The 21,116-nt window shown below is 53.6% G+C and overlaps 2 protein-coding genes across 6 annotated transcripts in view; one reads left to right on the top strand and one right to left on the bottom strand.

The window, feature by feature from the left end:
• The first annotated feature begins 1,852 nt into the window (after positions 1-1,852).
• Positions 1,853-8,118, top strand: CYBC1 (cytochrome b-245 chaperone 1). 3 transcript variants are annotated; one of them, XR_009560496.1, is made up of 8 exons: positions 1,853-1,995; positions 3,029-3,156; positions 3,992-4,033; positions 4,635-4,708; positions 5,285-5,381; positions 5,997-6,141; positions 6,544-6,932; positions 7,649-8,118. XR_009560496.1 is itself a non-coding variant. In XM_030843393.2 (7 exons), the coding sequence occupies exons 2-7, from the start codon at positions 3,072-3,074 to the stop codon at positions 6,662-6,664; spliced, it is 564 nt and encodes a 187-aa protein (XP_030699253.1). In that variant the 5' UTR covers positions 1,853-1,995; positions 3,029-3,071; the 3' UTR covers positions 6,665-8,118. The 3 variants fall into 3 exon arrangements, 2 of the variants coding, with proteins under 2 accessions (XP_030699253.1, XP_060147185.1); XM_030843393.2 differs by having other exon boundaries at positions 6,544-8,118; XM_060291202.1 differs by lacking the exon at positions 3,992-4,033 and having other exon boundaries at positions 6,544-8,118.
• The window catches only part of HEXD (hexosaminidase D), an 18,163-nt gene continuing 5,113 nt past the window's right edge, over positions 8,067-21,116 (bottom strand). Inside the window, exons 4-15 of one of the 3 annotated variants that reach the window (XR_009560495.1) lie at positions 20,335-20,444; positions 18,544-18,631; positions 13,928-14,092; positions 12,614-12,797; positions 11,704-11,775; positions 11,378-11,573; positions 10,539-10,621; positions 9,523-9,601; positions 9,346-9,447; positions 9,073-9,162; positions 8,554-8,697; positions 8,324-8,462 (exon numbers count right to left, since the gene is read on the bottom strand). Coding sequence is in view for 2 of the 3 variants with exons in the window: in XM_060291200.1 (XP_060147183.1) it covers positions 8,276-8,462; positions 9,073-9,162; positions 9,346-9,447; positions 9,523-9,601; positions 10,539-10,621; positions 11,378-11,573; positions 11,704-11,775; positions 12,614-12,797; positions 13,928-14,092; positions 18,544-18,631; positions 20,335-20,444 (1,356 nt within the window). In the remaining variant the exon portion in view is untranslated. Of the gene's footprint in view, positions 8,698-9,072; positions 9,163-9,345; positions 9,448-9,522; positions 9,602-10,538; positions 10,622-11,377; positions 11,574-11,703; positions 11,776-12,613; positions 12,798-13,927; positions 14,093-18,543; positions 18,632-20,334; positions 20,445-21,116 lie in introns of all 3 variants that reach the window. The other 2 variants (XM_060291200.1, XM_060291201.1) reach the window with 2 other exon arrangements.

The following is a 21,116-nucleotide window of genomic DNA, read 5'->3' as shown; positions in this document are numbered from 1 at the left end:
TGGAGAAGCCCTGTGTACTGCAGAAGCCTGTGGATCCAGCACAACAGAACTAGAACCAGGAAAGGAAACTCTTCCTCCAAGTGTCTCCAGCACCCTCTATTGACAAAGCTTAATATCATGCCAGAGAGCACAGAACAAAATAAGGGCTCAGATGCATTTTCATAGAACAGGCAATGAAGTCTGAATTTGGAAGAGATATAACGCATTGATAACTGGCAAAATATGCAGATTTTACTCAGTCCCCTATTTATGGATTTTGTATTTATTTCCAGACTTTTGCTCTTATCAATATTCAGCAGGATTTTAACCAAATCAGACATCATTTGTTCACTCATTTAACATTAGTAGAAAGCTAGTCTAGGCTTCATTTTTAAATGGCTTGTACTCTAGTAAAAAAAGGTGAAATTATGCAAATAACTGTAATGCAAAGTAGAATTTTCTGGGTATCAACTCAGTTCTCCCTAAGTCCTAAGCAATTAAGATCACTTTCAGCTGCACCAAGCAAGAGGGACTTAAAGGAGGTGCCAACCAATTCAAATGGACCTTCAAGATGGTGTGGGATCTTACCAGAGAAGGCATTTCAAGAAGATGGAATGTGAGCTGAGGCATCAGGTGAGGAAACCTGCTGCATTCAGGCAGAACCTTCTTCTGTTCCAGCTTAGCGCATAATTTCTCTGAGTGTGGTTCCCAGAGCAGCAGCACGTGTACATTTCAGGCCCCATCCTGCTGGGAACAGGTCCAACAGTCTGTGTTTCAACAAACCCGCCAGGTGATTCTGAACCACAGGCGGAGAGTATATGGAGACTGGTAAAATAGAAAAGTCATCTCCAAATATTTGACATTGTGCCTATATTGATAAAACATCTAGGGTTATACATATACATGTATGTATATTTCTTTATAAGGTAATATGCACTGTGTATTAATCTTATGTAAATTATAAGACACATGACAATAGATATAAAAACATAAAATAAGTAGGAATACAAGCTCTAGTATGTTTTTCTAGCACTCCACAGATCGTCTTGACCATCCCAGTTTGGAGGTCACTGAAGCAGGCAGTGGCCGTGTTGTGGAGGCTCTCCTGTTCCAGGTAGGGTCCTTCTCCATCTGGTGGAAAATAGGCAAGTCAGGGTCCTGCTTGGGGCCTCATCTGGGGGCTGTGGGGACAGGTGCTGAGTGTTTTGGTGGAGAGTGGAGCAGGGAGGCCACCGAAGCGGCCATTCAAGATTTTCCTGGGGAAAACTGTCTCTCCTACTACAATCCTCCTTCCCAGACACTGGGGCAAGTTTCTGAGCAGCAGCAAAACTGCCATCACGAACATGTGAACGTTCAGTTTCCCCAGCTACACTGAGTTTTTTGGGGGTCAAGGATCTCTGGTTTTCCCCTACCCTCCTCCACTGTGCCTTGCAGCATTGTTCAGATTTAGTTTTTTAACCTGCTGATATTCTTACTGGGTTCGCAATTGAATCTGCAGATCACATTGGAAGAATTTACATTTTTACAATAATTTTCCAGTCCATGAACAAATATCTTAGTTCTACTTTAATATTTCTTATTAAAGTTTTTACAGAATCTACCATAATGTTCGTACGTATCTGTTGTGAGGTTGACTACGTACTTCACGTTTTCTCACCATCCTAAGTGGATGTTTCGTAGTACAACCCACCTCACCTTCCTCTGCGGACTTTCTAAGGGTTGTGACCCCAAACGCTTTGTGCTCAGCGCCCGGGCGCGCACACCACACCACGCGGCCGCCTCTGGGGCTACGTAGGCGACCTCCCGTTGTAGCCCCGCCCGTTCTCCCACCTCGAGGGCTGAATGGGGGCCTCAGAAGTCAACGCTCGCCCGCTCCACCGCCAGTCCGGAAGTCAGCTGTCCCATCAGCCCCTGCGGGTCCGGAAGTCAGCCGGCTTAGCCCCCAGCTCCGGAAGTCGGAGGCCGGCGGGTCCTGAACTCTAGCGGTCCGGTCTTTCCCCGCGTCCGCGCCTGCAGGTTAGTGTCCGCGGTGGACGGGCCATGCCGCCCTCGCGGGTGGGAGGTGCGGGGTGGGCTGGGGGGCGGCTCCCGCAGCCGGGGTCCTGCTGGGAGCGCGGTCTCGGAACCCGGCCCGGCTCAATGCCCCGGAGGCCTGGCGGCGCGCGAGCCGGGCGGGGCGCCCGGTGTGGCCGCAGGGATCAGCGGGGCGTGTCCAGGGTGGCTTGTGCCGGTGACAGGCGTGATCTCGCCCCGCGGGCGGCTGAGTCGCGCGTGGAGACAGATGAGGCATGTCAGGGGAAGGAGCCGGTGATGTCCCAGGATCCTGGCTTCGTTTGTGTGAACTGAATTCACTATTTGTTGTCAGAAATTTGACTTGACTTCACAGGGAATATCTGAAAAGCTACCCAGAACGGGGTCCCTGGAGCCAGCATTTCGAGCGTATTGCAGCGTGCAGGGCAGAATTCTCCACGTGTGGAAGAGCAGTCCCCTTTGCTGACTCGTTCATTAAACCAGTGCTCTGGACCCTCCACTCCCTCCACTGGGTGCAGACTGTCCTTTTCGGCAGCTGTAGGAGACCGCAGAGCTGGCTTTTTCGGTCAGTGCCAGTACAGACTCAAACCATGATGAGACTTTCAGTTCCCTTTTTCAGAGGCCAGCACAGGGAAATGAGGGTGTTCTGGTAGGTTCCGGTAGGGTGCCGGAAGTTTGAAGCCTGCTGGGGGCTAACGGTTTCCAAGAGACTGAGGTTTCCAGGTAGGAAGGGAGCAGGTGATGATCAAGTGCTTGTTGATGCTTTGTGAGTCGGAGCAGGGGACAAAGCTCCAGTGCAACCATTACAACAGAGCAGAGAAGAAACTTCCTTACAGGCCTCAGGGGGATTAAGTGATTTGCCTGACCACAGAGACTGCAGTCAGCACGGGCTGACTGGTTCCTGAGCCTGTGTGGGCCTTGCTAGTGGGCAGCCTGGCTTCCTGTTCTGGAGAGGAGCTGGGTTCTTGTCTGTTGGCAGTGGCTCGAGGGCTCCAGCTGTCTGTCTGCCCTTCCCCAGCCCCCCAGTCTCCTGTTGAAAGCTGTGGCAGCACGTTCCAGGGATGTATATGCAGGTGGAGACACGCACCAGTTCCTGCCTCCATCTGAAGAGGGCTCCAGGCATCAGGTCCTGGTCCCTGCTGGTTGGTAAGGATGTTCATATTTCTCCTCAAGTTAAAAATCTAACTTTAAAAAAGGATGAAAATTACACTAAATTTTTCCGTGGTTCTGCTACCCCAAGATATGGCAACTATTGTGCCTTTCCATCTTTTATCCTCTACGCGTGCTTTTACAGATGATGTGTGTCTGTCTTGTCTTTTTTCACCATTTAACATCCTTTTGTTAATACTCTGCATGCTCTTCTGAGGTCCCCGTACTTCCCCTTTTGCTTGTTGTCATACACCCAGCCCCAGGTATCTGATTTATGTCAGGGCCCACGTGATGGAGACAGTGAGGAGTAAGGCGGCGGGGGCCCTGGCCTCCATCCCTGTCAGTACCCATTGGAGGGCCCTGCACTCCCTGGGCAACTGCACCATGCTGATTGGAACCTAGGTGTGTGGGGAGAAGCTGCTGTGCCTTCAGCGGCCTGGCTCTGGGCCTTCTTTCCCAGGACTCTGCCTGATTTGTCTCATGTGCCGAGTTGTGATTCTTTACCTTCAGTCTTGTCTTCATTCCACACAATGTGCTGTCAGTGGGTAAAACCCACATCAGGTTCCTCTTTCTGGTTCCCCCGTCAGCTCTGCAACCTCACATAGACATGTGTCCAGTGAATACTGTGACTGGTGTAGAACATTCTTCTCAACAGACTTCCCAGTTGTTTCCCCCACTTCTGAGCCTGGTGGTCTTCTTGCCCCCTGCTCCCTGCCCTCAGCCATCCCAGGCAATGGGAAGGGGCTGCTTACCTGGGTCTGTGGGTCCTGGGAGGAGTTGGGCTCTGGGCTGGTGGTGGCCCAATGGGAAGGTACCTGCTTTCTCCTCGCAGGAATCTTGTCGATTGGCCTGGCTGCTGCCTACTACAGTGAAGGTGAGATGCATCACCTGGCCCCCAGGAACTTCCTCAGCTGATTGGAAGAGGGAAAAAAGGAAAGCCCATCACTTGTAATCTGCCAGGGCATGGCTTTGGGGACTGCCTCTGCCTCTAAATTGTTTGCGGATGCGGCCCACTTCCACGTGCTGGTGTGTCCCCCGCAGCTTATGTTTTTCATTTACATCTTCAGCATTTTCATATATCATAAAATATTTTTCAGAAAGGCACTCCTGTGTCTGCCTCATGTTCTGTTGCAGGGATGATCCGTTCTTTCAGCAGCTCCCTGTAAGCGTTCCCACCTTTCTGCTCTTACTCACCGTGCCGCGATTGCCATCACGAGTAGACATCCAGGGGAGAGTGAGGGCAGAACTGGGGGAGCACGTCCTATCCCAAGTGACAGGGCCTGCAGTGCTAGGTGGCCATGGTGAGGGTTGGGTGTCCTTGCAGGCATGGGCAGCAAGCCAGGCCCCCAGGTGCCACTCCTGCCCTCGGTTTGGGAAGCAGCTGTGCTGGGGAGGGGGCACCGTCTCTGGGCACGTTGGCCTTCACCCCTCTGCTGCCTTCCCTCGCCTGATTGTCTCCTGTGTTTGCTCCCCAGATAGTCTGGGCTGGAAGCTCTTCTATGTCACGGGCTGTCTATTCGTGGCCGTGCAGAACCTGGAGGACTGGGAGGTGAGGCCAGCACAGGAAGGGTGCCCAGGCTTTTGGGCTCCTGGGCTTCCCTGCAGTGCGAATCAAAGCAGGAAGAAAGGCTCCAGGGGCCTAATGCCCCCCCATCCTGAAACTTGAGCTTAGTGGTTTCTGGATAGCTGGACTTGGCCTCTGGACATTGCCTGTCTGTGACCATCCCTAGGTGAAGGAATCCTCTAAAGCTGTTGTTCTCCCAGAAGTTCTCCTAGAACAGAAGGGCAAGGCCACTTCCCTCACCTCTCTTTTGTCCCTCTTCACGTGTCCTTTGGGTCGCCTGGCCCCAGTATTGCTGACTGCCGATCTCCATTCCCTTGTTTGATGACCTCGTCCGCTGTGCTCGCTTCTCTTGAGTGCGGAGAGGCTCCTCCTTTTCACACCCCAGCCCCTGGAGAGATCAGGCTGCAGGGGTTTGGGGTTCTGACTGGGATGGGAAGGAAGAGGGGCCGCCTCCTTGAGTGTCTGCTCTGGTGAGGGTGGGGACGCAGTCGGCAAGTCTGTGTGTATTGGGCTGGCTCACAGGCTAGCAGCCAGGTGACTGCCTTGTGGCTGGCGTTCTAGGAAGCAACCTTCAATAAGAGCACCGGGAAGGTCGTGCTGAAGACGTTCAGCTTGTATAGGAAGCTGCTGACTCTCTGCAGAGCAGGCCATGATCAAGGTGAGGTGTGGGGAGTGAACAGGACACGGGTTACTCTGGGATGGACAGAGGGCGGCGAGCGTCTGTGTGTGATGGCAGGGAGCAGGCTTGAGGCCTGGAAACGGGCTGGGTCCAAGCTGGCCGCTCAGTGACCAGGGTTGTGTTCTGCCTCGTGGACGCTGTGTACCCCGGACGTGCCCTGGCCCAAAGGAAATTGCTGGGCAGCCCCCAGCTCAGTGACTGGCCACTAGAAACCAGGACGGCATTTTCCCGCGGTTGGGGAAAATGAAGCAGAAAGCTGGGCAGCACTGTGCTTAGCCGCCCCCTGACGTGTTAGACTGAGAGAAGGGGTAGGCTTTTCAAGACAACAGTGGGCCTGCTGGACATTCCTTCTCACCCAGACTGGACGTTAACCAGCAGCCACACAACCCTGCACTGTGGCCACTGACCTGTGACATCTAGGGTCAGGGTCTCGGCATGAGCCCAGCCTCAGACATGGAGTGACACGTGCTCTCTGCTTCATGACAAGCGTGATGTGATCCTCTGCATTGTGGCCCCGAAGCAACTGTGCCAGCACCCAGGTGGGAGGGGCAGGGTGAGTGGGGGACACGGCCACTGACAGGGCCCTGCCCACAGTGGTGGTCCTGCTCAGTGACATCCGGGACGTGAACGTGGAGGAGGAGAAGGTCCGGTACTTCGGGAAGGGCTATGTGGTGGTGCTTCGGTTTGCCACGGGCTTCTCCCACCCCCTCACGCAGAGTGCTGTCATGGGCCACCGCAGGTAAGCTGAGGATGGGTGACTTGATTGGCCAGGGCTGCCCCTCGCCCCCAGTCAGGTGGTCCTCCCCAGGAACTGCCCAGCACGGCAGGGCATAGAGAGAGGCCTCAGGAACGTGGGGGAGGAGGTGAGGCCAGGGGAGCAGGCCTGGCACCACCCACTAGGGGGAGGTCAGGGGTCCCCACAGGGACAGAGAGGGGATGGGGACGTCAGGGGTCCCCAGTGGGCACAGAGGACTGGGCTAGGGTCCGGTGGGGGTGGGGATCAGGACTGAAGGTGCTGGGTCCTAGTGGGTTACCGGAGGCAGATACCTGGGGTGAGACAGGTATGGTCTTGTGGCTGCTGCGGGGTGGCCAGTACCTGTCACGATAACACACCCTTCCTCCCTGTGCCCATCTGGACCAGTGACGTGGAAGCCATCGCCAAGCTCATCACTACTTTCCTGGAGCTGCACTGCCTTGAAAGTCCCATGGAGCTGTCTCAGAGCAGTGACAGTGAGGTCGATGGCCCTGGGGACCAGAGCTGACCTCCACGGAACCCCTGCCTTGGTTCTGGTGGGGCCCCAGCAGGACTGATGGGCCGCCTACAAGTCCTCCTCCTCAGCTCCCTGCTGTGTCCCTGGAAGCCCCGGGGCAGGACCCTCAGCCGTTCCTGCTGCTTGCTTCTGTCCTCTGAGCAAAACCACAGTGGGACCTTCTCTGCAGGCTCCGAGCGGTCCAGAGAGGGCACAGGCCTCAGATCTGTCTCTTCCTGGAATCAGACAGCCCACTGGGACAGCGGCCTGGTGTGGACAGGTCAGACATGCTAGCTGTGTGAGGCTCAAGGCCTGTGAAATGGGAAGGAAGAACACCCAGGGTCCCAGGGTATCAGGGCCAGGGCTGAGTTCTTTGGGTCGAGAGGTTCTCCAGGACCAGGTCCTGAGGGCTGCGGTGAGACTCCAGCAGGGCCAGCGGCTGGGCGAGGCTCTGAGGATGCTGCCGCCACACGTCATCCCCAGGAATCCCATCTCCTGCCCTGCTCCCCATGCCCATCCCTCCCCGCAGCCGGATGTCCTCAGTGGTCAGAAGTGAGGTGCTTGCCTGCGGAGCTGCCGGGGCTCAGGGTGGACGCTAAGGGGCACGCCTGGTTGGTGTGCTGCAGCCACTCTTGAGGCTTCCACAGCCCCCAGACCGCTGTCCACTCAGGTGGCTCATCTCGAGTCCAACCAGGATTGCAGCCGGGCTCTCAGAGAGGATAACCTCCCGCCCCTGCCCCCAGTATAGGCAGAAGTTCCCTCTTCTAGCATTGTGCAGCACTTAAAAACCTGGACCCATCCCTCAGAACCCAGATTCCCAGCTTCTCTTGAACTCTGGTGCTGGGCCTGTGTGTTTGGGGCCAGAATCGCTGGGCTCATGGCTGCCCCTCAGCAGCGCCTGAGCAGCTAGCTGCAGCCACCCTCGTGGAGTCTGGGTGCCAGCCACACTGACCCTCAACTGCACTATTAGTTTTCTCCTGCTTTCTCTGAACCTAGGCTCCTCCGAGGTACAGCATGTGCCCAGAGCACCTCTGAGTGAGGGACCAAGGAGGCTGTGCACCTGGGAACAGCTGCATGGACCAGGGGTTCTGAGGCTGCCTGGGTGAGAGACAGCAACTTCCAGGAAACTCCAGAGAAATGAGATCCTCTCCCTTACCAGTGGTGGCCGCCAGCCAGCCCTTAATTTGGGCACACAGTCATTTAAACATGCCAAAGTTAGGTTTCTAAATGGTTAAACCTGAAATACTCTTTTCTTAAAAGGTGTGAAACAGCTATGGTTGGTTTCTTGTGTGTTTACCGCTGGGCTGGAGGAGGGAGGGTGTTTGGCCAGCTCCCCTCTCCCAGGGCTGGGTGGGGCGAGGAGGGTGTCCAGACCATCGTGAGGGCCAGTAACTAAGCCTTTGAGATTTCTGGCTTCCACTCTCCTTTTTATTTTGAAAGAATTAAAGTTCTAATGCTGATCATTGTATAGGCCCAGAGTGTCTTTTCCTTCCATGTTTACTCTTGTTTCTGTGGGCGCTGTCTGCTGGCACGGCTGCCCAGGGCTCAGGAGGCGCACGTGGGGCCGGGTGCAGCTGGATGAGAGTGCAGGGAGGCCGACAGCCTGAGCTTGGCCCCCTCCCCTCAGGGGTCCTGACCCGAGTCGGGCCTGGGGCCGGCTGCCTCACCCAGATCCTGCAGCAGAGCCTGCAGCCGCCGCAGGCTGGGGCGCACGTTTTCCTCCAGCCACTCCTCCACTGCGTCTGGGTAGAAGACACGCTGCAGGGCAGCCTCCAGCTCCCCCACGAGAACGCTCCACCTGGCCAGGAGACTGAGGACCAGGAGGCAGTGAGCCTGCCTGGCGAGGGCCCTGGGGCATACCTCATGGCCTCCAGAACCCCACGGGTCAGTACATCCCGTACCTCAGTTTACTCATCCATAGAACAGGGCCGTTAGCACCAGCCTCATAGGGTTGTTGGGAATAAGTGAATGACTGTCACAGTTTGGCCTCTGAAACTAGAAGGCACTTCACAACTGGCTGGCAGGGTTTTTCTTGGTGCATGAACCTGTTGACAGTTGACTGCATCTTATACTCAGCGGGGACAGTCTGTGTTGGCCTCTCTCAGAGCCAGGAGAGCACTGGGGAAGGCTGGCTGGGACCCTGTCCCCATGGTGACACATGCAGCCGCAGGGCCAGGATCAGCCCTAGGCAGTCTGGTTCTATGGTGAGCCCTGGACCCTGCTCAGGGCATCTGGTGACCCTCACCCTCTCAGGCAGGAACGCCCCAGCTTCTCTAAAGCCTAAAGGCACAGCTGATGCAGTTGCGTCACCTAGGAATCCACGGCTGCAATACCTAGAAAGCTTGTCCAGAAAGCTGCCAGCATGCAGCAGAGGGTGGGCAGCCTCGGGGATGGGCACAGCTGGGAGGGGCATGGGCTACCTGTGCGCCTGGGGCTGGATGTGCTGGATCATGACGGGGTGGATGAACTTCCGCCTGCGATGGTAGGGGCTGAACCAGCCGGTCACATACCTGGGGGCAAATCCACACACACAGGTAGGTACACTGTGGCTCGTAAGGCTCAGTGGTTGTAAAATAAGACCTTTGAAAATCTGGTGGAAATTTTAAAAAGGTGTTTTCTGCCCAGAAAGTCTTCTTGCAGGATTGGCTGGCCCTCACCCTGCCGGGTGGGGGGTCACTCCCCCGCCCACTCACCTGTCCCTCTCCAGCAGCGCATCCACGGAGCTGCACAGATGGAGGCTGACTTGTGTGATGAGGTTCAAGATGTCGCTGCCAGGGAAGGAGCCGGCCCTCTCACTGCACAGGGAGCCACTGTGCTGAGGATGCATCCAAATATGAGGGGACGGGCAGGGCTGGGGGTGAGGGTGTTACCTCCTAAAATCCGTTGCTTCCAAGCTCGAAGTCCCAAGAAAGTTCTCCACTCTTGCTTTAACGTTTTCGGCAAAGCCTCCTAAAACCAACCACAGACGGAGGTTGGAGGGGCCTCTGGAGGAGGAGGTGGCCTGGACTCCGTGCTGGCTGGACCTCCTGGCCCTCAGGCATGGGTGGTGGGCAAAGCAACTGAGAAGGACCGCCGGCCAGGCCCAGCTGGGCACATGCTGACCTCAGGGATGGGTTAGCCCAAGGCTACTGCAGCCTGGTGGGGAGGTGAGAACACGCTGGAGGCTCTGTGCTGCCTGCCTCCTGGGGAAGGGGTGCCAAGGCCAATGTGCTCCTATTAGCACAGGCATCTGCTCTGTTGTCTGTACCTTTCCCCAAAGAGTTCAGAACTGACACTTCAAAAAAGGATAAGCCAGAGTCCCAGTATCTGTCCTTCTGGAAACCACCCTGTAGCTCAGCACAATACCAAGTGTGTTTATTTTTCAGTCCTCACTTTCCTCAACTACCTCGATGTTTTTCTGTGCCAACACCACATACGTTGCTACTTAAATTCCCACCTGGTCCCGTATAACATGCGGTTTATGTAACCAGGGCCTCGTCACCAACCTTGCCTGCTGGTCTCCTCTGTCTCTAAGCATCTATGCCCACACCTGGCTGCTCCCTTGGGAACCAGAGGTGAGGGAGCTGCCTCTCTGGGGCCACACCCACCAGCACTGGGCATTCAGGATATTTATGCAGCAAAGGCGGGCTCTCTCCTGCACCCTATCCATGATGAATTTCCTTGTGGGTTCACTGTGCCTGCAGGGCATGTCCCCCTAACTTCCTGGTCTGTGTCTTGGGTTTAGGCTCGAAGACCCGGGCTGCAGTGGGGTGGGTGGGTGGCTGAGCCGGGGCCATGGGTGCGTTCCCCTCCCCCGCACTGGTTGGAAGACCACAGTCCAGCCCCAAGGAGGTGGCAGTTGGGGGCCCCGGGCACTAGGCTTCCTGGGAGAAGCAGGGGACCATACCATGTAGAAGCACCTGCAGACAGACAGCCAGGGACGGGATTCCCACGGGCAGCAGCTCGCACAGCACAGAGAAGTGGTCATACCTAAGTCCGCGGGAGAGGGGTGCTCAGCACAGCAGATGCTCAAACACGAGTCACCACGAGACAGGACAGGGATCTAGAAGCTTCTGCAGAGCGGTTGCTGCTTCCTGAAGGTTCCATGGCTTTGCAGGAACCCCACCCAGAGTGACCTGCTTGGGCTTAGTTCTCTGTGGTTGCCACCCTGAAATCCCTAAGTTAACCTTTGACTGAGCTTTATGAGTGAGGGCTGAGGTCCAGTGGGTCAGCCCTGCCTCCTGCTCCCTCCTGTGGGTTCAGGGCCTCCTGCTCTTGGTGTCAGGGCCACCTGGCCTCCCCCTCAGGATGGGACCTGAGGGCAGGACTTGCCTGGGACCAGGGGTTTAACTGTAGCTCTACTTTTCAAATGGTATGAAATCCTAAACAAGCCAAAGTCTGACCTCATGCTTCTCCCAACATGACCTCGGGTGGGGCGCAGGATGGGGTGAACAGGCAGAGACGGGTGGTTCGGACAGTGCCCTAGGGCCCTGAACACCCCAAGCAGCGTCCCCTCTGCAGAGTGTGGTGCGAGGGGCTTGACCCCAAGTGGCTTGTTTTGTGCAGCTGGTCCTTCCACACCCTCCTCAGAGGGCCGGCTGCTTCCCCTTGACCAAATGGCGGGAAGGACTGAGGCCCAGCCTGGATGGGCCAAGGAGGGCAGTGTGTCCTAGGTGACGGGAGCCGCTTGAACCCTCCCGGGAAAGGCCGGCCCCGAGAACGTCCCTGGGGCCTGCATGGCCTCACCTCTGCCAGCCAGTCAGGACGATGCCCTGCAGCGTGTCCGCTGGCACACTGCCCGCCACCTGCAGCCACTGCATGTGGTTTCTGAGGTGGTGCTCGATGGGGGTCAGGGCCTGGCTTGCCCCCGTGGCTCCCTTGAAGGCACTGGCGGCCCAGAGCCAGGAGAAGCCGCTCTTCCGGTACTTCTCCATGAGGAGCGCTGGGTGAGCAAGTGAGAGGTGTGAGTGGCAGACCCTGAGGAGGTGCGGCCGGGAAGCCCGAAACACACACTTGTCCAGGTGGAAAACTGGGAGGAGCCCAGGACCACCGGGCTCTGCTCTGGTACTGACCCTTGCTGTGGACGTCCAGGTCGGCCCCGTAGTCCCAGAGCACAGGCTCCACCAGCTGCGGCACCCTCGATGCTGGGGGTGGAGAGAGGCTGTGAGGGTGCGTCCTTCTAACTCTCCCTTATTGCGTTAAAATGGATTTAAGTACAGACTCAATACTATGCTATGATTTGGGCTGTAAATGCCGCAGCCACAAGGCCAGCTGGCTTTGGAAGTGACTGGACACTGCTGGAGCTGCCAGGGGTGAGTCCCAGGCCAGCGGTCCCAGAGCTCCCTCAAGGGGGACACACTGTCTGCACGCGGGGCCGGCCCAGGTACAACAGGGACATACCGCTAAGTGGACTTAATTATAATTAATTAAAACCCAAGTGGCCACATGTGGTAGAGGCTGCAGCAAGGACACCTGGGTGGGCCTTGCGGAAGCATGGGCCACAACCTCCCTGTCTCACCCCAGAGCCTCAGGCAGGCTGGGCCCCGGAGGGCTGGGGGGCCACTGCTTCCCTCCACCAGCCAGTGTGAACCTCAGTAGAGGCCCCTGCAGGGCTGGCTGTGCAGGTGTGTGGGGCTGAGGCCCCTAGAAGCACTGGAAGCTCTCAAGTGCCACCAGGGGCCCTTGCCCCCCCGCACCCCCAGCTTTTTATGGCCAGCGCCCCTCGGGGCCTCGTGCTGCTCTCTGGGTCAGATCTCTCACAACAGTACTGCTGGAAAGACTCCAGGAGGCCTTTTAGGGGAATGGCATTTTCATGTGAGAAACGGTCCTAACAGGACGGTCTAGAGTTAGCTTTGGTACGGATCTACTACACGGTCTCTCCTTGACAGTCGGGGGCTCAGAGTAGCTCGGCTTCCTCCCCTCATGGCACCAGGAAGCCCCCTGCGGAGCGTGGCCGGCCCCCCAGGGCCATGCCTGGCCGACCTGAGAGCTGGTCCTCGGGGATGTCCCGCAGCATGTCATCCCACACCAGGGGCGTCGTGGTCGGGTGCCGAGCCTGCACATGGCTGGCCACCGCCTCCATGTAGGACAGACACAGCTCTGCTCTGGTGTTGGGCTCCTGCTGCAGCCACTGTCTTGAGTCCTCACCCTCTCCGAGGTAGTAGACCTGGGATGAGACACAGGTGGGTTTTCCCCAGGACCACCCATCCTCACCCGCGGGTTCACGCTGGGGGACTCCTGGGGCAGCTGCCCACGGGGAGGAGACAGTGAAGGGTGCCCTTTCCTTCTGCACCGAGACCCGAACCTCGACTCAAGACTCCCTTGAGGCTGGGCAAGGGAGTCTTGAGTCTGGAGCCCCACAGCAGCCAGAAGGTGGAAATAACCAGATGTCCAATAACACAAGATGGATAAACAGAGCATGGCCCGTCCACATGCTGGAACATCACTCAGCCACGCTGGAGAAGGTGCCCAGTGAGAAAAGCCCACGCACGGGGCAGGACTCCATTTATGGGGTGCTGGGGGGGCAACGCAGAAATGGAAAGGAGACTGATGGATGCAGGGGCGGAGGACGGGGGGCAGGGAGATGAGAGGTCCTGCAGTAGCCGGGGGGAGGGCTGCACAACACTGAGAATGACTTAAAAGTTACCGGATCATTCACTTTACAGTGGTTACAGTGGTAAATTTTATGTTATGTGTATTTTACTACAAAAAAGAGATTTTGTTTTGAATAAAAGGATCAAGCTCTGGGGTAAAATGTCTACAAACCACCGTCCCAGCTCAGATGCCTAAGCTCAGACGAGCAGAGGCCTTTGGGTCACTGTGCTCGGTGGCTTGGTATCTTCCTGGCGACTGTGTTTCTCAAGGACAAGGAGGGCACCCCCGGGAACCACCTTTCCAGCCAGTGCTCCACGGCCCTAACGTGGTAATTTCCTTTCTCCCACAGTCCAAAACTGTACTTCTTCAATTGGAGGAAAGTAACCGGCTCAAACTCATGGCCACACTGACCCCAAGGACATGAATGTGCCGTAACCAGGGGCTGCTCTGCTGCTGTCCCGTGGGTGCCTGCACCCCACTGCACCCTGCTTGGCTTGGCAGGTTTGCCGGCACGAGATCACCCATCAGCTGGGACCAAGGCCCTCACTGGGGACATCTCCTCGGCCAGCACTTCTTTATCCTCGGAACTACTTTTCTATTTAAGAGAAGAACCCACGAGGTGGGAGAAGGTGACCGTGAGGTGAAGAAAAGGGGCTGCTGCAGAGCTGGGGGAGCCGCCTGCTGGCAAGGCAAGGCACCCACCTCGTCACAGCCGATGTGGAGCCACCGGGCGCCCGGGTGCAGCGCCATCACCTGGTCAATCATGGCTCCAACCAGTGCCAGGGACTCCGCCTTGTGGGGATTCAGGGTGTTGGGGAAAAGTGCCACTTCCCGGAGGTGAGCGAGAGCCTCGTGCTTCAGCACAAACTGTGGGGAGACAACAGGAAAGCTGGTGACCCTGGGGAGGAGCTTGTCCCCGAGCTCCCCGAAGTCCGGCTCCTGCCTCTGCGTCCTGATGGCCTCATGTCTATTAGAGTCCCCGGAAGGGGCTGGCGGGGCTGCACTGCAGACCAGAGCCAGGGTGCCAAGTGGGCGGGTCTCTGAGTAACCTGGCTGCTTGGTCAACAGTCCTTCTCCCTTCCAACTCTAACTGGGCTGAATGAGAAAATGGAAAAGGTAGCTTCCCTTCACAACAGAATTACACACGGGTGGACTTCTTGCTCAAGTGAAGAGGCTGGCAAATCCTCTCCCCAAAACAAGTACAAAGAGGAAAGATTTGTCCAAAACGACCTTTTGGGGCTCCAGAAACCAACCAAAGGTGAACAACAAATTGGGAAATGTGTGTTCATGAAAGGTTGCCATAACTGGGTAAAAACAGATTCTGCAGCTTCTGCCTAGGTGCTCCCACCCCCCACAATGGCTGGCTGTGGGTAAACCTGGCCTTTGGGGACCTGTCAGTAAAAGTGGCAAACTGTTCTGAATTCTGCGGTCCCCACAGGGCTACAGAGGTGACACATGTTCTCCGTACGCACCGGCTGGCTGGGGCCACACCCACCTGGGGGCCCGAGCAGGCTGGGTGGAAAGCAGAAGCCGCGGCAGACTGAGAACTGCCTGAACCCTGAGTGTGGCCTCCCAACCCCTGTGCCACAAGGTGGGGCCTATGGGCTCGGGCACAACCACCACCCAAGCCCTGTGGAATCATCAGCTGTGAAGACCGAAGAGTGACCCCTAGGGCAAAAACCGAAAACAAGAATACAAAAACAGAGGCATCCGTGGCCACACACAGCTGGGGAGACATTAAATCCAGGCAACTTACAACTACCCATGGGGGCAAAAGTCAGACTTGCTACAACATATGATCTGAAATGTCCAGTTTTCAACCAAAAATTGAGACATGCAAATAACTGGAAAGTGGGACCCAGACTCAAAGAAAAAACAATTCTATGGAAACTGATGCTGAGTGGGCCTAGATGTTGGATTTAACAGACAATTATTTCAAAGAAACTATTATGAATATGTTCCAAGAATTAAAGGAGGGGCTTCCCTGGTAGTGCTGTGGTTAAGAATCCGCCTGCCAATGCAGGGGACACAGGTTCGATCCCTGGTCCGGGAAGATCCCACATGCCACAGAGCAACTAAGCCCATGCACCACAACTACCGAGCCTGTGCTCTAGAGCCCATGCTCTGCAACGAGAAGGCACCGCAATGAGAAGCCCCCACACCGCAATGAAGAGCAGCCCCCGCTCACCACAACTAGAGAAAGCCTGCGTGCAGCAACAAAGACCCAACACGCCAAAATAAATGAATTAATTTTTTAAAAATTAAAAAAAAAAAGAATTAAAGGAAACTATTTACAATAAGGGAAATTAAAAATCCATTCAGGGGGAATTCCCTGGTTGTCCAGGGTTAGGACTCTGCACTTTCACTGCTGAGGGCCCAGGTTCAATGTGCTAGAAAGCACATTTTCTTAATGTTGTATTTCACCTTGCACAATAATACTTTGATGAATATACGGTCAAGGAACTAAGATCTTGCAAGCCATGCAGTGTGGAAAAAAAAATAATACATTCAATGGGCCCAGCAGCAGATTTGAAATGTCAGAAGAGAGAGTCAGTGATTGGAACAAAAGATCAACAGAAATTCAAGCTGAGTAACCGCGGAAAGGTGCAAGAAAATGAACAGAGCCTCAGAGACCATAGGGCAACATCGAGCTACCAACGCATGAGCAAAGGAGTCCCAAAAGAAGAGAAGGGGACAGAAAAAAACATGAAGAAATGGCCCCAAACTTCACAAAAGTGAAGAAGCTCATCAAACTCCAAGGAAGATAAAGGCAAAGAAACCCAAACCTGGACACATCATAACCTAAAAGGCACATTTAGGGGAATAACACAATTAATGGCTGATATACCACGTTCTGGTTTGGAAAACTCAACACAGTAAAGAGGTAATTTTCTGCCAAAACTGATTTACAGATTTAACACAATCCCAATCAAAATCCCAGCAAGGTTTCTAGTAGATACATAGAGAAACTGAATCTAAAATACATATGAAGAGGCAAAGGAACTAGAATAGCCAGAATAATTCTGAAAAAGAATAAAGTTGGAGGAATCTCACTACCTGATTTTAAGACTTACAATAAAGCTATAACAATCAAGATAATGTGGTATAGACAAAGGGATAACACATGGATCAATGGAACAGAATAGGGTCTAGAAATAGATTCTCATAAATGTGGTCAATTGATTTTTGACGAAGGTGCAAAGGCAATACCAAATTTCAAAGAAAGCAGTCTTTTTGACAAATGGTGTTGGCACCATTGGTCAAGGAGTGCCATACTACATGCAAGAAAAATGAATCTCCACCTCACACCTCACACAAAAACTAACCCCAAATCGATCATAAGTCTAAACGGAAAATGTTCAAGTGTAAGACTTCAGAGGAAAACAGGAAAAATCTTCATCACCTGGTGACTGGCAGAGTTCTTAGAAATGACATCAAAAGCATGATGCATCAAAGAGAAAAACTGATAAACTGGACTTCACCAAAGTTAAAGACTTTTGCTCTTTGAAATACATTGTTAAGAGAATGAAAGGACAAACTGCAGATTGGGAGAAAATGTTTGTAAATCACGTATCTAACAAAAGACTTTGTCCAGAATACACAAAGAATTTTAAAAACTCAACAGTTCAGAAAGTGAAATGAGCAAAATCCTTGAACTGTGCTTCACTGCTGAAGAGGGTATTCTGATGCAAGTGACCAGACGTAGAGTCTTCGCCAACCCTGCTGACACTTGACTTCGGACCGCTGTCCTCCAGACAGTGAGAACAAATGTCTGTAGTTTAAGCCGCCTGGTTTGTGGTCCTTTGCTATGGTAGCCCCAGGAGACGAATCCACCGTAAGAGCAGAGCAAGGCCACTTAAGGAGAAGGAGGGCGTGGTACGATGGAGCTGTACTTGAGGCGCTCAGACCAGCTGTGGTGGGGAGCAGGGCGCGGGGTGGGGATGGGCGGAGTGATGCTGGGAGACCCACTGGAGGACTTTACAGCCGGTCCAGCAGTAGCTTAGACAAGGATGGTGACAGTGGGACGGAGGGAATGCTAACTCAGGAGGCAGAGGAGCAAAGGGTAGGACCTGACAGTAGACGGGAAATGCAGCTGGAGTGGGGGGTTGGGGATGGTACAGCCCCTCCCTGAGGCTGGAAGAGGCCTCACAACAGAGACGCCAAGCAGACAACTGTAGACTAGAACCCAGGGTCTGCCCGAGAGACGGGGGTCCTGGGAGTCACTGAGGACAGGAAAGGGAAGCAGGAGGGGAAATGGCTTTATCCAGAGAAGGAGTGTGAAGTGAGTAGAGGGCCCTCGAGAGGTGCCATGGGGACAGCCAAGTCCAGTGCAGCTACAGGACAGCACACGGAGAAGATGTCGGGCACAGCCAGAGCCGGGGACCAGGAGGCCATAGGGTTTAGGAGGAGGGGGTTGTGGGTAACGAGTGTGTCAGGACCGGAGCCCAGAGAGCACAGCAGGGAGAGTCCACCAGGAGAGCTGGAGGGCAGATGGTGGGAGAGAATCCCTGAACAGGAAGGAAAGGGCAATCACTGGAAGTGAAAGTGAAGATGTGGGGGAAGGACTGCTGATAGATCTAAACGGAGCCTGAGAGCCATTAAATCAGTATTATGTTTAATTTGCTTCCCCTTATCTGAGGCAGACGTGAAAAGTATTTTTGAAGATCACATAGGAGCTTGGGAGAATACTTTCAACATTAAGTGAAAAAGGAGAACACAGAAAGCACGTTTTCTTTTTTTTTAATAAAGTATTTTTTAAAAAATATTTATTATTTTGGCTGTGCCAGGTCTTAGTGGCGGCACGTGGGATCCTTAGCTGCGGCATGCAGGATCTTTAGTTATGGCATGCAGGATCTGTTTTTAGTTGTGGCATGCGGACTTCTTAGGCGCAGCATGCATGAGGGATCTAGTTCCCCGACCAGGGATCAAACCCTGGGCCCCCCACATTGGCAGCACAATCGAACCAGGCCTCCCTGCATCGGGAGTGTGGAGTCCTACCCACTGGACCACGAGGGAAGTTCTAGAAAGCACATTTTCTTAATGTTGTATTTCACCTTGCACAATAATACTTTGATGAATATACGTTAAAAAGGAAAACAACCCAGTCTGCAGGGCTCTGTGGGAATCAGGCCCCCCATCCAGCTCTTCCCCTCCCCTCCTTGGACAGAGGGTGCTCCCACCTAGAGCTCCGAGCTCCTCAGCCGTTCACAGAGCTTCTCTGTACAGTGCTGAGCTGCTCCCTGCCTGTGTCTGGCCCCATCCGCGCACCCCTGAACCCCACACCTGGGTACCAGGTAACTTTCCTTCCTCCCACTTACCTCCATGTGCCCAAACGTCTGCACCAAGGGAATGACCTCCAGCTCATTCAGTGTGGCCAGATGCAGGATCTCTTTGATTTCGGAGGGGCTAGAGAGACCAAGACCACCCAGAGAGGTTCACATAGCCTTCCATTCAGGCTCCCCCCAACCCCCCTTGTCAGGTTCCTGGGGGAGTCTACCACGGAAACTAGCAGGGTTGCTAACTCTGAAAAGCCCAACAGATATTCTTAAGTTTTCAGAGAAGACTCCCACGCTAGAGTTTAGGAAAACGATGCTGTTATGTCAAGTAACAGTTTACTTCTTGTGAGAATAGTACCAGCTATTCTGACCCAAACTCGACAAGAGGCTAAAGCCATTTTACAAGAAACTAGGCCACACAAGCAATCATATTTTAGAGCAAAGGTGGAAAGACGGGCCTGAGAACAAACACACCACCTGTTTCTGTACAGCCTGTGACCTAAGAATGGTTTCTATGTTTTAAAATTGTTGAGAAAACTCAAGAATATTTTGTGACATGTGAAAATCGTATGGAATTCATCCTTCAGTGTCCACAAATAGGGTTTTATTGGAACACAGCCATGCCCACTCATTATTATCACCTGTGGCTGCTTTTGCCCACTAATAGTTGTAACAAAGATCAGATGGGCTGCACAACCTAAAATATCTACTGTCTGGCCCTTTGTACAAAAGGTTGGTGATCCCTTTAATAGAGGAAAGAAAAATGAAGAGTTTCAAGATTCAGGTGGGAGTGTCCCTTCAGGCCAGCATTTCGTCGCTGAGGCCACTGAGGATGCCAACCTGGAAGGGCCCACTGCCTGCTCCACCATGAGTTGTCATTTGTGAATTTATCTCAAATTCTGTATGTGTTTGAACCATCTCTAAAGTTAACCAGTTCTATAGATGAATTGATTATATAAAGTTCTGTCTTTAAATATACTTTTTCAAGCTTCACTGGAACCCTGGCACCTTTTTCACTTTCAAAAACAAAGGAACAAAACGTGTTCATTGTAGGAATAAACACGAATACCTCCACCATCTCACCACATTAATGCTCTGGTTCATGCCTTTCCTGTTTCCTGCCCACACGTACGTGCTGGGAGTTCTACCACATGGAGCCAAGCTGCCCTCCAGAGCGGCTGGGCTGCTTCACAGCCCACCAGTGGGAGGCTTGCTCCTGCTCACCCCCGTGGACACAGAGCATTAGCATTTTTTTAAAAGCGTCACCAATTTGGTAGCCAAAATGGCATTTCACTGTTATTTTATTACTATCATATACTTATTGGCTATTTTTCTTTCTTTTTGGGGGATCAGAATGTTCTTTGCCCATTTTCTTTTGGGCTATTTATTACCGATTTACATGGATACCCATAATTTTAAAGCCAAGTGGGGTGCACCCATGACCACACTATCCGACTTCACTGATTCTGATTCTCTCCCCTTTAATCCTCACTTTCCTGGTGAAGATCCCGCCTTAAAGAGCAGCCCTCCCTCCCCTGCATGGACACCTGTCAAAGTGTCCTCCACGCACTTCACACCCAGACAAGACTGAAACAGATCACAGCGCTTCCTTGTGGGGGATCATAGCTGATGCTTATTTTCTTTTAAACGTTTCTAAATTCTCTTTGGTGAACATGCTTTATTTTTATGATTAAAGACATGTATTTAACAAGACAGAAGAGGACTGTCCTGCTGTCGTTCAATTCTCGCCTGCCCTCCACTCCCTTCCAGGTTGCCACCCCACACACCCCATTTTCTCTGCAGAGGCATCGCCTTGCTTGGCGGCTCAGGTACCTGTATGCGTGCTTGGCCCTCAGCAGCCTCAGGTGGCCCTCATAGGGAAACATGTCTTCATACTCGATGAGGAGGCCGTTGGCACCCAGGGCACGGAACAGGGGGAAAATCTGGGGGAGAGGGGGATATGATGAAGAAATGACTATTTGAACAGAAAGTGACACATGTGTAGCTCATGGACTCATTCTTCCAGCTGATGGACATGGATTGTAGTTGATCTTTGTATTTTTCCCACGTACTCTGTGTGACGCCAAATCAAATTCTAATGTAGTGATGTGTTCATTTGATACAAGGGGGCGGAATTGGGAGGTGCTGGGGTAAGGGGAGCCTACAGAGCTCTGGAGGGTTACTGGAGCACCTGGAAGGAGCCTAGAGGAGGGAGATGAAGGAGGAAAGAGGCTGTCCCACTGTGCTCATGGGGTCCCTCCCCCACTTCTTTCTCTACCTTTATCTCAAAGAACATGGATCCCTATCCTCCAGTACTTTTAGGACTGTGTCTACTGTACACAGGACTGAGATTTTCTTCTAGTCTGGCATCACGGCCAGGGGTGGGTGTTAAGGGAGGGGGCTCCTGCAGAAACTCAGAATAGTAACCCACCTCCAGACAAGGGCCACTGTGAGTTTTATGTGATTTGTAGCATTCTTGTTGATGTTGCTGTCAGAAGTTTTCTTTCCCCAAGAATATGGGGATGTTCTGAAGCATGCTGGATGGAAAGAGGAAATCAGCTTGGGACTAAGTATTAGCTGGGATAATTGTAAAACGGGTAATCAATAATTGACTG

This window comes from Globicephala melas, chromosome 20, assembly GCF_963455315.2.
Source record: "Globicephala melas chromosome 20, mGloMel1.2, whole genome shotgun sequence".
In the NCBI taxonomy this organism is placed as follows: domain Eukaryota; kingdom Metazoa; phylum Chordata; class Mammalia; order Artiodactyla; family Delphinidae; genus Globicephala; species Globicephala melas.
The sequence above is the reverse complement of the archived record's forward strand: the minus strand, read 5'-3'. Positions and strand labels throughout refer to the sequence as shown.